At 38.3% G+C, this 15,707-nt stretch overlaps 1 protein-coding gene across 7 annotated transcripts in view; it reads left to right on the top strand.

The window, feature by feature from the left end:
- The window catches only part of cntn5 (contactin 5), a 118,378-nt gene that overhangs the window by 16,145 nt on the left and 86,526 nt on the right, over positions 1-15,707 (top strand). For all 7 annotated transcript variants that reach the window (XM_046074226.1, XM_046074231.1, XM_046074230.1 and 4 more), the window contains exon 2: positions 11,644-11,762. In XM_046074226.1, the coding sequence (XP_045930182.1) occupies positions 11,708-11,762 (55 nt within the window). In that variant the 5' untranslated portion in view covers positions 11,644-11,707. The remainder of the gene's footprint in view (positions 1-11,643; positions 11,763-15,707) is intronic.

Raw genomic sequence — 15,707 nt, 5'->3', positions numbered from 1 at the left:
TGTGGATTACTCCTCCCTCAGTCCAGTCATTTCACCAGCCTAGGTGTGCATCCCTGCATTGATTCTTGAAACAATGATGGATTTTAACAATGTCAGACAATGCATTTCATGATGATAGGTTTATCGAATATGCCTCATTTTTACTGCAATGACAATCTGCACAATCAATAATTGGCAGACTGCGAGCAAAGTTCCAGAGAATGTCTAAATTCTGAGAGAATTAGTTTCAGTTACCTAATAGGATAGTAATATTAAGGCAAAGTAAAAAATGTCTGTATTCTTGCATTCCGTCTTAACCTATTTTCCAACTCATCTCTGTTTGCCCTGAATTCCTTCACATAACTTAATGTAGGTGTGCCACTTTAGACCGTTGGTCATTGGTCATTGGACTTTGAAGTGTCAGTGCCTTTGCATATTCACTCTTCTCTAAGGACATGTAAGCATTTCAGGCACATATTTCATGCTCACTTCTTCATCACGACAGCCATCACCGGCTGCACATGTAATTTTACCACTGTGAAAGGTGCTAGCTCCATTCAGGTGTGCACTTTCTCGTGGTGAAGACAATAATTGCCTGTGCTGCTCTTCCCTTTGGTAATTGTCTTTTGATTGAGGTCATCAGGACAATTAAAACCATTGAGGGGTGAAAAGTGTCAGCAAGAGATTCAAGACAGCTATGGTAGGTGGTAGAAAGTATGAACAAAACGTACAGAGATAACTGAGTGTTGGGAGACCTACTGAAGTCAGCATAGGAAACTGTAGAGAAAGAAAGGCTTTGTCTACACTGCTTTATCACAGTGTATTAATCATGTGCCTTTAAAAAAAATCTATTGAAGGTGGCAGGAGGTTTTCATCTGTGATCATTTAAGAAGTTAAATATCTGTTGATGAATTCAGTTAGACCTCTGATCGAATGGCACAGTAGCATTGCAAAGGAATCAAATTATCATGACTTGAATCTGTGATGTCCTTCTAACATACAACATGGAGCTGCTTTGTTGACCAAAAAATGCTGTCACCCAGCAATAATGGCAACATCCACTTTGTTTCTAAAATCATGTGTCAATATGGGGAAATTTGTCACGAGGATTTGCATCTCTGGTTTGTCAAACAAGACTGGAGATATGATTTCACTTATTTGCTGTGAGGCCCCTTTGGCAAATCACTCTAATTGTGTGAAATGCTGATTCTTCAGAATAAGACACATCACTCAGCCAAGTTTTGTCAAAATCGGGTCAGTAGTTTCTAGGATGTCGCTTGTGACGAAGGAGATAGAGACAGATAAACTGTTCAAATAATAAATAGGAGACTGTTTCTGGGCATTCACACATCGTTTGCCTCAACTGTAACAGTCAGTTGAATGTCAGGTATGAGGCCAGATTTAGAAAATATGCACCCATCCCCAGGAATCCCTCATGTATTGTGTGACAATCTCATTTAGTTTTTTATCTGCATGAGCCATTCTCTGTGAATGTGTACCAGTGAAGCGTGGGCAGAACAAAGTTGTTTCTTTTGTTCCTGTGTGGGAGATGATGGTGGATTTGTACTAATACACACTAAATAGTCTGAGGGTGTGTGAGTAACATTTTTCAGGGCTAAAGTTTTGTGGTTTTCTTGTTGTGATGACTTATTGCAAGGCTATCAAACAATAACCTTAATTGTTTCTGGTACAGACAGTAGCAGCAATCGTCCAGCTTACACTTGGGGTTTTTCGGGCATGATTTGGCATAATCTTCTAGACATTCTTTCCAGCTGAATGGGCAGTTAGGCATCAAAAGTAGCAGTGAGCAGATCCATGAATACACCAATAGAAAGCAGCTCACTCAGGCTTTAGGACATAGCACTGATGCTTATTACATTTCCTAAAGACCAAATAATTAAATAAGTGTTTGCCCCAATTAGATTTTCATTACCCATTTGGATAACCATCAGTGACCCTATTTTAATAGACATAAGCTGTGGAGTTGGCTTGAATATCGTTACAAGGGGTAACTATACTTGATTTTAACCTTCCGTGGATAACTTTGACCTGGATGACTAAGAATCTTCACAGACATCTTACAAGGGTTCGGCCAAGGGAGAAAGCCACAGTTGGAATAGTGAAGCCGACCAAAGCCTGCATGGACGGTTCCATGTATGCCCAAAAATTACGTCAAAACTCTGTGACATCCCTTGCACATGAGGGATGGAACCATATTGCTTAGATTATAAACTCTCTGTGAATCTAAAACAACTATTCGGCCATTGGTGTTTGGAGGGTGAGCATCGGGCTGATTAATCAGTGATGAGTCAGACAAACACACTCAACACACAAAAGTCATGAGACTTTTTGTTGGTGCAGCTATACAGCTACCAGAATTACGGTCTTTCTGCAGTTGCTTTACGTCATGAAACCACAGTTATGATGTGCGATCATGCGCAGTAGACGCTGTTATCAACAGGAAGTAGCGCTGTAGTAATATTTTATTGGTCCAAAACTTGCTTCAATGCTCTCCATTCAAATCTGCAGGGTGAATTCGTCCAGTGATATACTGTCTTTGGGTACGGCCTGGCATCACACTAAATGGAAAATTGTTGTGAATAACTAGAAGGCTTCAAATAATAAGATGTCTCTTTTGCAAATGCTGATAGCCACTATTCATACATTAGATTGCATGCCTGTAAACCTCATCAAAGACAATAACACACTGATCAGAAACATTCATGTTGCTCTTGTTAGACTTTCAAGATGCCATCATATCTTTCTCATCAATGTAACGTAGATTGAATAGGGTGTAAATGATTGTTGAAAAGCACTATTTGATACCACTTACAAAGAATACTTTTAGAGATGTTACTAAAAACATTCTTGAAGAGATATTTCACTCAAAAGAGAACTTACATTATGCTATTCGCATTATTTTAGACAGCAAATTCAGTGTCTACAATTACACTCCTGAAGCTGTAAATCTGAGCATCAAGACTTGTTATCAGGTGACCTTTTTTGGAACTGATCCAGTGTGACTGAATTAATGAACGATGATGTGGGCCCAGAGGATTTTTGTTTTAAATATTACATCCAAATTAGTTTTATTTGAATGTAGGGCTTTCAGCTGGGATTCTGAAAATGTCCACGTGTCCCAGTGAAATCACCATGGGTGCTGTCATAGTGTCCCAGGAGTTGTGTCATTATTCACAATGAAGCGGCTTTAGGATTTGTCTGTAGATGACATTGTCACTACAGTCTGACTCTCTGCTTTTCATATTCAGATTATTATCATGTGGAACTCAATATTACACAAATAACGTGTATGAAAGGTGTTGTGTCACTTTCAGTGGTCAGTAAATTAAATCTGAATAATTCAAACTTTTTTGTGATTTCCGCTTAATCGGCAATGGTCTGTTATAATCCATAAATAAAACATCATTTAGGAGCACGCATTCATGTTTAAATGTTTTTTGGTTGGTGAATGTCATGGCTCCTGTAGATCCCCTAAAAATTAAAATGAGTGTGTATTATGTTTCTAAGTGAAGAAGGGACTTTAATCTGACAATGCAAGTTTCTACCTGGTCGCTGACTGAGTGTGATTCACACACACTCAGTCTACACACGCACACACACATGCACACACAGCCACTACACACATGGATGTTCAGTTAGTCTCACACTAGGCCTGGTTGCCTGGTTGCCTTGGACCGTGCCCAAGCACGATTGTCCCCTCCCCACTCCCTTGCTGGGAACAGTCCAAGCCCAAGCACGTTTACGTCATCACTCTTGCTCTCTCTCTCGCATTTTTGGTTGTGTATATGTGCCATAGACTGTATATAAGAAGCGGACGTAGTCATCGTGACGTCACCTGTTGGTTTGTGGACTGCTGTTTTGAAGCCTCGAGTTTGGCCGATAGGGCGCTGCCATGTTGATTTTTTGCAACCAGGAAGTGCCTGGAAGTGACCATAATTGGACGAGGCGGTGGAGCTTTGTGTTTGGAGCTAGTTGGCTTGCTTAGCTAGGTGCATCTGTAAGTCACCTTAACTATCATTTTAACAGGGATGATAATTTTGTCTAGTGAACAACAGGCTTAAAACTAAATGTACTCATTGAGAAAGTGAACAGCCGACTCCTTTTTCAACGACGCTGGTTAAATTTATTTTCTTCTAAATGGGACATATATGTGCAGGTGTGGGGTAGCATTTCATTGTTATCTACCGACATATCATTATATTTGAGCCATAGCAGCCAAGCAGGAAAATAAGTGAATATGTGCTTCATGTTACACTTAACAGGGCTCGACAATAATGGTGGCCTGATGGCCCGGGGCCAGTGAAAACTAACGTTGGGACTGTTGAATTAGCAACTCACTGACCTGATCAGGCCAGTGCAAAAACATTAGTATTAAAAAAACGAAAACCAAAAAATCACATTACAAACTCAGCAACCTGCATTTGTTTTGCAGCTCATCGCGTGCCCCGTTATCCAATCCAGAGTTGTAATGACGTGACAAGTGGTTGTCAATTGTTATTCTCTAATCTTAATCAAGTGGCAACCTCTGGGTCTGAAAGTGAAACATGCAGACCGAACTTAAACCTCTAACGCTCTCCAACGGACAGCAGGGGGCGAGTCCGCTGGTTGCAAAAAGAAGTCCGGTTCCATTAGAAATAATGTTAAAATGACCCTACTTCTCATCGGATTTATTACCACAATAAACACTTTCCTAATGGGTTTATGGCCTCAGTCGCTAGTTCCAAGTCTTCTTCAAAACAGCATGATGTCCATTTAGTAAATTCTGGCCCGGTGGGGCCAGTTGCAAAAATGTTTAACATTGAGCCCTGTTTGTTGACAACTTGCTTTTGTCATGGTTTGTGCAAGCAGGGAAGCAGGAATATGACGAATAGGACCCAAATGCAGACTGCAGACGCAGAGCTGGTGCAGAACAATGATTTATTAGCAAAAAAATCAATGTACAGAAGGCTTACGTTAGGGTCAGGGAGAAACAGGTCAAAAACAGAAAAGGTAGTTGTGCAAACAAATCCAACAGGGAGTAGGCAAAATTTAAAAGGCAGGCAAAGGAAGGTCCATGGAAAACAGAAATGTCTGAAAACAAACACTAGGGAAAAGGCTGGAACGCTTGACACATGGGACATGACGTACTGGCCATGAGACAAGAGACCACACTGACTAAATACACTAAGGAAGAATACTGATAACTAAGGACAGATGCAACCAATCAGGGTGGGGCAGCCAATCATATAGTCTTCAGGAGTGGAACTTAAAGCATCTTATTTATGTGTCTTTATATATAAAAATCTACCATTTTAAATTTGTACTTTTTGCTGTACAATGTTTACTGTGCATTGCTGTACAACTGTAACACAGTCAGTTTCCACTTGTTATATTATTGTTATACTATTATTACTCTAATTTTATTTTATTTTATTCTGTATTTACTCAAAGAACATAACTAAACAAGACTTTAAACATTGAATGAGTCCCATTACACTGCTTAGTGTACAGTACAAGGCAGTTGCAGGAAACTGTCTTTTGATTTTGCTTTCAGAATTTAATGCTGGACAGTAGAGGTTTGCATTAATTCAGAACTCCCACAGGTTCATCTGGTCCCAATGCAGTTTTAAGAATTTGTTTTTTCAATGATTTTGGTAGCTATTCATTTTCTGGTGGTGTGTTTCTGATATTGGCACAGTCAAGGAGTCTTTTGGCCACAGCTTAGGGAACAATGATAAGACACAACAGAGCAGAATGTGTGTGTGTGCAGCAGACAGGACCAATTATAAAACAAGGTGAACATTGACATTGCTTGCAGATTGGCTGCGTTGGCTGCATTCACCAACTGCTTCTACAACACCTTTGATGGCTTTATAGATTCTGTTTACCTCACCCCCAGGCTACATGCCATTTCTAAGAAGACAGCTCATCAAGATGGGTGACAATAAGTGGGAACCTGACCAACTGAGGGGGTTGATTAGAACGAATGATACAATATCTGCCTCAAAGCAAAACATTGTATACTATAGCTTTAATTGTATTTTTAAATCTAGTACAGATGTTCTTTTTCAGCAGTTCATTTTTTATGTTTGCGCAGCTACTTACAGTAGTAGTTCCCCTGTATAAGTGGAGTTTTACTGTTGCCACTAGCATTGGCACAAATGGAGTTAAAGTGCTCTGTGGTATTTGCTGAGGGAGAGGAGACCTCAATGGAAGTCACTCATTAACAATGTTAACATCACCGATACTTTCTCTGCCAGTCCAGGGATTTTCAGGGACTGAAATTGGTCAAATCCAATCAAAAGCCCTACCTCTTGAACATTCACCATTACCCTCTCCTGCACCTGGTCCACTTAGTAGTTTTTAAGTGTGCTATGACTTTAACATGCCTTAGCTAAAGGCTAATCTAGAAAAGATGTCCTATTAGCAAAGGGCTTGTTTTGGTCAAAGGAGTGAAACTGTGGTGAGAGTAATCCCCGTTTTATCATGTTTTGACTTCATCCCCTTGCACTCGGATTAAAACCTCCAGTCTGTGTAAGTCTCATTCTAAAGAGCTTAGTAGCTCGTATAGGCTTAAAAACAAAAATATCTCCAAGTAATGTTTTCTGTCATTTTTTAACTACTTTGAAAAAGTGTGTGCAAAAGTTACCATAATTGTATTATATTATAATACAAATTCTATTTTTTTCTGAGAAATCTCAGTCTCCACTAGAGAGTAAAACAGATGACTGAGATGTATATGTTTCCTAAAATATTGTGCTTGTTGTTTAATTTAGGCCACTTTCATTTAAGGTCAGACTCCAAGGTTTGTACAATATGAGTAACAACGATAACCCCCCACCCTTAAATAAATATAAGAAATATTAAGAATTATTCATATTATTTTTATATAGTATTAGAACTACTTCTAATTATACAAAATTATTTACCTGCAGTAATAACTTGTAATTGTGACTTTTGCGACCATTTAAAATAGAATATATTTGTGACATCACATCAAGCTCCCTATCAGGAAGCAGTTACTATATAACAAAGACTGCCATAACCTTATGTGCTTTAGGCTGAAATGTTTCTGCTTTTTGTTCACTATACAGCCATGGTTGAAGAGTTGCACAAGTCTTACCAGGTCTGGAGTTGACAGGGAAAATCCACTTCAACTTTTGCTTGAAAATGATGGCATGTACAATTGCCTTAACATTTACAGGTTAACGTGTATGTGTGGAAGGGGATAGAGAGACCTGTATTGTCCAGGTCCAAGTGTCATAAAATGAAGCGTTTGAAGTAGGTCAAGGGATGCTTGCGGGTGGCTCTTTAAATGAACTCTGTTGCATTGGCATGTGGTGCTTTTGTGTTTACTTTCTTCCATATGCACTTAGATAGAGTAAAGGCTAATTTATCTTATTGTTTAATACTGTATGCTTAATTTGCTGTAAAATTTCAATTATTTATTGCATTACAATGTATTTTATTTCTACTGTAGTGAAGCAAATACAAATTCTCGTATTTGTCTTGTACAAAATAACTGTAATATACACCCATGTCTTCAAGTGTTCATGTCACAATATCCACAAATCAAGTGCAGCAGAGACAAGTATCATAGAGAACAGTGAAGTGTCATTCACTCACTACCACTTACACATATTTTTAGGATGTTATATTCAAATTATTACTGAGGAGAAGGTAGATATTTGCTTCTTCAACTGGTAGTGAGGTGTGCTGCTGCTATTGGTACCATTACAGATGCTACTAGAACTATGCTATGACTACAGTTACCACTACTGTATTCACCACTACCTCTACCGCTTATTATTGTTATTAGCACAAATTACGCGGTGAGTGTAAGTGTTTTCATTTAATCACTGGAAAAGAACCAAAAGCTAAAACCATGTTGCCCCTTATTTTATCATTTTATTTACTTCATGTATTTTTATATATCATTTATTTTTTTATTAAGTTAAAATGTAATATATGATCATACTTCATGGGATCTGTTCTGCCATAACAAGTTGGTGAATTTCCATAATAATACACAAAATAGCAGTGCACATACTACAACAGTAAAAATACATAGTAGAGGCTCACACTGCAGTGTAAGTGAACAGATGATTCATACAAGACTGTCAGAAGCACATTATTATGTCTTTGTCTCGTATTGTCTTGAAATTACTCAATACTAATACTACACGTGGCTGACTAGCATACAGCTACTGGGGTAATGTTAGAAGGCAGTGTTTGTGACTTAGTATGTCGAGCCTCAACCTGACAAACCATATCTGCATTTGTTTGATGTGTAACAAGCCCTGTCTATGGTGGAAACACGGCCATGTGACCAAGGAGAGGCATTGCATTCAGAACTGTCAGTGCACCTTGTTTCACCCTGCGCACTACCTCATTAATAACCATCTGGCTGGTCTGTGGCCGCCTGGACAGAAGTGTGGCAGAATCCAGCCCCCTAATGTACATTATATCACATGCATCTAGAAAATTGCAGGCTACTATGGAGTAGTGAAAGGTTCTGGTGCTGTTTTTGTAGACTTCTCTATGAATTACCAAACAGGACAGATTCCTCTTTTAGGGAAAAAGAGTGCATATCTGCTGGACCATTTTCAGTAGTCTGCATGAAAGTCTGTGAGCATTAGTGAAAAGGGTAGAAGAGTGGCCACATGATATCTTATAGAGGATATTCAAATTAGTAATTGTGTCTATTTAATTGGCGGATTTGTTATGTGTTATGTTTATGCTTTGCATGACTCATTTCCTGTCATTTATTTTTATTGTTTCATTGGCAGGTATTTCCACCTAATTCTTCATGCTCTAAAGCCTTTAGGATTTGTGTAGGTTTGTCTCCTGTGAATTAAAATGGGCCTACCATTTGTTAGTACAAGATTGACTGAAAAGTGAAAGCTAAGTCACAAATGAAATGCCTGGCAGAGTTCTGTGAGACACTGAGCAGTCAAGTAGGGTGAACTTTGTCTGAGTGCAGACCAACTTTATTTGATAAGGGACCCTGAGATGGGACCCTCTCAGAATGATAAATACTTGACAGCACACAAAACAGATTCACATCTCAAAACCCAGTTACTGTAAGTAACAGGTAACTAAAGAATTAGTATTTTCATAATAATGTATGTTCTATTTACATCATCATGACACATTCAACTGATGCAGCTGCAGTACTCTTTATTTTGTACCTTTGTAACTTTAATTTATCAAGATTAATTGATTCCAATTTTGACAGGTGAGCAATATAATTGTTAATCAGCTGTGAGTGACATAGTTAATTTGTAGGACATTGAGGATGGGTGTGGCACTTGAGGACTGTTGCTAAATTGTACAAATGCTTGAAATTTTGCCTTTTGCCTTTTTTCAGATGATATGTGACTACTTGATTTTTGGGATTACCAGAGATTAGTATTGGTTTTTTCATTTCCAAAATGATCCAAACAAATGTGCAGAATTTGATGAGTTTTAGGACAATTTTCTTGGAAGAACATTGTCTTCTGTTCAGTTAAAGCACACTGCAGGCAAAAGATGATAAAAACAGAGGAGCCGCTGGTGGAATTCTGTAGGAAGAGATGTGTTTCTGACCCCAGTTCCAATTGGTGGCTGATGTAGAAGTTGTTCAGTCCAACACGTACCCAGGGGTTTGTATAACAACAAGCTGACCTATGCAGTCAAGAATAAAGTAAAGTGCTGAAAAGAAGGCTTTCTCTCCTGCGGTGTGTGTTCTAATGTATGCTGTGGGCTTCTGCTGATGTTCTATCACACTGCTATGGTATGTTCTATTTTTATGCTGCTGTAAGCAAGTGAGATGCAAATAAGGTCAAAGTGAGGTGAAGGAGGGTGAGAACCTTTTTCCAAAAAGGAGAGCAGTTGTCACCAACCAGTGCAGACAGCAGTCTAGACAGCAGACATTCAGGTATTTAATTCTTTCTTTTCTGTTATTCTTTTTATTCTGTCTCAAAATAACAGATAGCGTAATTGCTAAGTCAGTAATTGTTCAACCCACTAGTACTACTGCTGGTGCATTCTGGGAGGATAGGCAGCAAATGAGGTGAGGCAAAGACAAGGAGGCATAAATGATGAATGTGAGACAACTCCTGCTGGATCTGGACATGCTTCCCTCAACCCTCAGCAGAGCTCTGTGCCACTACATTAATGATCTAAATGAAGATGAGAGAACCAGTTAGTGAGATAAGAGAAGGAACAGACAAACAAAGAGAGGAAGCATACATTCAAACATGTTGACAAAGAGAAAATATCAGATAAATGGAGTGCTGCCTTTTGTGTGGCGATGAATGGCACTGAGGGAGGATAATATGGTCGGCAGATCTTATTCTCTTTATACTGTAGGCCAACACATGAGAAATGTATTCCATTAGCATCGTTTGCAAATAGAATTGCATCCATACGTACAGGTGCAGTGTTTTCCACATACGTTTTTTAGTATTTGTGTTTTTTACTGTGGTCAGGCGTTTATGCTAAACATATAAAGGCACTATTGAAGATTATATCAGTAAAATATCCTGAAAACCTCAATATTATGACATGTTTGCATTTTGCTCTGAATTGATTTTACCGTAGCATTTGTCATTTTTTTCAGTATTGTTGAAATGTTTCTTGTTGGTTCAAAGCTAGATGCTAGATGACCCTCATATGTATCATTTGCTCCCAGTGAAGCTCCTCGTTTGCAGGTGAAAAGAAGTTTATCCAGTATTCTAATTCAGTGTGCAAAGTTTATTAAAATGTAGGTAAACATAGCGACAATAACAATTACTCTCTGGTGAAACAAATCCCACCACAGGTTAAACTAATCACAAACTTTTAAAAAATACATTTTGATTTGAGGGAGTAACAATGTCACAATACCAGAAATTCAGTAGTCAATACAAATACCAGTGAAATTCCACAATTCTCGATACCTAATTCGATACCACATTAAAAACACCACAACTTGTAACCTTTCAACATGCGCTTCTTTAATAAAAACATTTGAACATTACAAAAAACAACTAACAGCTTTGGAAGTTGATATGATGTCAGTAATAGATGAGCAAACTATTGAAATTACAACCTTGAAATGTGCTTAATTAAATATAAAAAAAATAGTGGTCACTATCTGAATTGACAGTTGTTGAGATTTCTATGTTAAAAAACAAAACAAATGATTGACTATTGAAATACATCATATTGTAGTTCCCTAAATCCACCTGTAGTGGCAGGTGCGTTGACAGACATTCAGTTATTTGTGCCGTCAACTGCATCAGCGTCTTCGGTGATTTTGAGTTGGCCTATGTTAAATATTTAGAAATTACGTTTTCAATGGTAATAATGCTTTTGTACCACATACAAGTATGTTGTAAGAATTACAAAGAATACACAGGCTCTGTTGACTTCACAAGCTTCTTTTTTTAACACCATTCAGAGGTAAAAAAGTGAGGTCACAAGAAAAAGTCTAACCTGTTTTATATGAAATAGTGGACTGGTGGTATCCTTAACATACATCTTTTATTGATCCAAATTGCAGATGTGTCATTTATTGAGATTAGCACGGCGATATGTATTGACAGTTGTTGAGATCTGCAGTGTGCTCCTGAATGTGTGTGAAAACCAGAGGTACTGTAGTTCCTCCCACCAATGGATGATTTCTTTATCTGTTTGTAGGCACAGCTTTAATGAAGAACCAGACCTGCTAACATTCTTGCAGAAGGGACCCTCTTCAACAAGTATGGGGTCACCATGGAAACCATTTCTCCTCCTGTCTGTCATCAGTGGCCTTTCAGGTAAGAAATTCAAAAGGTAGTGTTCAAAAGTAATAGTAAAAAATACTGATATTAGAAGCAATAGTACAGTTTGTATTGAAATCTACCGTAAGGACATGTCAGTTGTAAATGTGACACAGCTGGGAGAATCATCATTTATGGATGTGAGAGGGGGCTTGTCTTGTCACACTTGGAGAAGATGAATTCACATCTTTAAAATGATGAATTTTGCATTTAAATCTGAGAAAGATGACATGGCTCATTGAGCATTCCTATTCTGTTTTTTGAGTCTGGTATTTGACTGGGTTATCCACACCTTTTCAGTAAAGGTCTATGGTTGCTGTAAACAGCAGGGACTCTCAGAAAGAAGCATCTGTCAGAGATAAGGCCACATTACTACTGCAGTTTCACAGTTCTATTTGCATGACATAATTTGAACATCAGGGTTGAATGGCCTGATAAATAATACTGCCTATAAATACTTGCCTACTTAATAAAAAAGGAAAAACAAAACTCAATTTAGTAGACATGCAAGAATCTGTTTCTTTAATACTTTAGTGGCCCAGTAGGAATCAAAACCTGAACATGGCAGGACTCTGCTACATCCAATGAGCTGATTTTTTTGATAGCATATTTTGGACTGGTGCGATTAGATGCATGTGAGCAATTTTAAGTTCCAGATCAGGTGTCTCCCTTGGTCAGTCTAGAGCATGTGTTTGGCATTTTAATGGATTCTGCCCTTTTAATGCTTCTTTCAACACACCAGAGCAGGTTTCATGCATTCTACTGGCTCTCTCCGAGCTTCGTTTCTGGAACTCAAACACAGAGTGCTGACCTCACTCATTTGCATGTTAAACCATACTATTAAATGGAAACAACTGTTCCTTAACTTTTGATCCTTGTGTATTTGACTGTTCGATTCTGAGTAAATTATGAACATCTTTAGAGGAGAAAGCCTGGAATTTTCATATATGTTAGGTATAACACTTTGGATAGCAGAATCCCATAATAAGCACTACAATGACAAGGAGGTTAACAAGATCCTACCTAACATGGAAGAGTATGAAAAGTTAACATTTTGCATGCCACAGGTTTATGGCCTTTTGTGCTGTGTTGATGTCAGGCATTGCAAGCATCTTAACATCACAGTAGTTTGTAAAGTTTATTAAAGTGCAAAACAAGTCTCTAAATATCTAACATTGTCAAACTGCTGCTCGTCAATAACTTTGAGTATGCTGGCCTTGGGTAAGACAACATTGGTGTTTATAGGATTATTTCTGTTGGCCATATTGTGCATATTGCAATGATTAATTTCCATCTAAGTCTCCGGAATTTCATTGGCATTTCAAAAAGGTAATACTCATTTTCTCAAAAACTGTTTTGTAGTCAAATGTGTTAAGATGATTTATACGTTTGTATACCTGATTGTGGTCCATATAGTGTTTTACATTCCAGACAGTGTAAGTGGGCGTTTTTAATTCACATAATTAATTTGTTGTACATTTTTGCAGCTTGCACCATTGGATAGTAATCAGAACACTGGCCTGTGGTTTTATTTGCATAAGCAGTTGCATTGAAAAAAAAGATTGAAAAATGTCTTCACCAGCAATGGAGCTCGCTGATAAAACAAGAAACTTAAATAACTTAAGTCTTATGTATGTCTGTGAAGATTCTCAGTAATCCAGGTCATATTTATCCAAAGAAGGTTAAAGTCAAGGGCAACTGGACTTGGTTGAAGATAATATAAGACGTTTCATCGCTCATCAAAGGGACTTCTTCAGAAAGACAAGACAAGACAAAGTGCTTAAATAACCCAAAATATATACTCACTATGGAAGTGCCTTTTCGGGGCATGGGCGACAGGCCGCTTGCTTGGCTCCTGGTAATGCTGCTTGCAGCGTTGTCTGCCTGCAGTGTTCTCGGGAACCACTCGTCCAACAGACTTCCTCAGCAATACACCCACCAAGTTTGAAGTCAATTGGATGAACTGTTGTGGAGATATGCGGACAGTTATTCACACATACATACAAACAAACAGAGATTCCTTCCTTTATAGTTTGACTAGTGCAGTGCCCGTTTAAAGGGGAAGATTTTGAAAAATATTTTGTGCCTAGAAAATAAAAGCGCAACAATTCTTTGTTTTGTGTTGAATTGAAAGCTTTTACTTTGAAAAATTCTGAAAGACATTCAAAATAGTCTGTGGCGTGCTTGAAACACAAATAAGCCGTCAGGATGTGAGATTGGATTCCCCTGAATGCCAATCGCAGGAATTTCCTCTGCCAGGAGGTCCTGGGGAAATAAAAATAAGCATCCATAGGTTGATGGATGTGGGCCAGTCGCATGTCTCTTCATAGGTAATTTGTTGAAGAAGGGAAAAAAAAATAGGTTCGCGCCAGGTGGACCTGATACCCAACAGTAGCCCAAAAAATTGGCCCATGTCCCACTTATTTGCCAACCCCTGACGTACAGCATTAATTACACGTAAACAAAAAGACAATGGCACAGATCCTGCTAGATTCTCAGAGCTTACCCAGCTCTCGCTGTTGCTGAGCGGAGCAGCATAATCCCCGCCTGCGCTAAAAGCTCTGCACAGCACCACCTATTGGCCAAATGGCACCAAATTTCATTGTCACATCATATATACATGTCTACCAGATGTGGTTCCAATAGCACAAAGGGTTAAAGGTTCAGTGTATAAGTTCTAGTGACATCTAGTGGTAAGGGTTGCGAATTGTACCCCCCCTCCCCTACCCAAGCGAGCAGTATAGCTACGGTCCCTGAGACAGGACATAGAAGTCATCTATGAGATAAAAGAGATTGCCAGTAAAGAAATTAGGTTTCTTTTAGATATATTAAGAAATTATATAAATTATGTAAAACCAAATGTTTTTTTGAATATTATTGTTACTTTTTCATTAATAAACAACAGACATATGAACAAATGAAGTGCTACATGATGTCTCATACTCCTGTAATATATTATTTTACATCTTGGGATCTATCATTGTATCCCTGAGCAAGTTGCTCCAGAGCCGTGCAACCTCTGACATAATTAGCAATTGTAAATCGCTTTGGATAAAAGCGTCAGCGAAGTGAATAAATGTAAATGTAAATGTAAACATACCAAAGTAAATGAAGACATTCTCAAACACTGTCACATCTAGTGCATCAAGTATGACCACTGACAGATACCAGGACAATGTAAGCCTCACTGTTTCGGCAACACAGTCCATTATAAACCACATAATACATGAAGTTTACAAAGGCATTGGCTGGTGAGGATCCTCTCAATTTGCTTAATTAGATCTGCAAAAATTACCTAAAACATTTTTTCAATATTTTGAAATACAACAGAAACACTAAGTAGTACTGACAGCCATAATTTCAGCTTGTGGTAAGACAGCGCAACGTATTTGATGGGCATTTAGCATGTGAAAGTAAAAATTACACATTTGTGTGCACAGTGGCGAAGCAATATCCAATAAGTTTATTTAATGCAAATTTGGAAAGTATTTTTTATTGGTCACTTGATAGGCACACGGTCTTGTTATATATCACTGTTAGCAGTAAAAAGAAGTACATGTTTTCCACCAGGGCAGTAAAATGTGTAAAAAGTTTAGCTGCTGAGCTGAGCTTCCCTGTTGTTACCGTTTCATTACTAATAATATTCATTAGCTGCTTGTCTCAGGAAGGTAAGGGCACATTTCTGTCCACGTAACAAAGCCATAACAGAGGCTGGAGAAGAACTACTAACGTTACGTTTTTTTTGCCAATTAACGTTACTTATCAGCTGATTGTCTCGCTAAGTAACCGGCAAAGCCAAACCACAGGCTGGAGAAGTAGGCGCCATGAAATTAATCCATATTTCACACCACTGACAGGGGAAACATGTCACAGCTCTCTGTGATTATGGACAGCTATTAGCTAAAGCTATCAAACAACAGTTTTCATTTGCATCGCTAAAGT

This window comes from Micropterus dolomieu, linkage group LG17 (assembly GCF_021292245.1).
Source record: "Micropterus dolomieu isolate WLL.071019.BEF.003 ecotype Adirondacks linkage group LG17, ASM2129224v1, whole genome shotgun sequence".
NCBI lineage: Eukaryota > Metazoa > Chordata > Actinopteri > Centrarchiformes > Centrarchidae > Micropterus > Micropterus dolomieu.
This window is presented reverse-complemented; position numbering and strand designations above follow the sequence as displayed.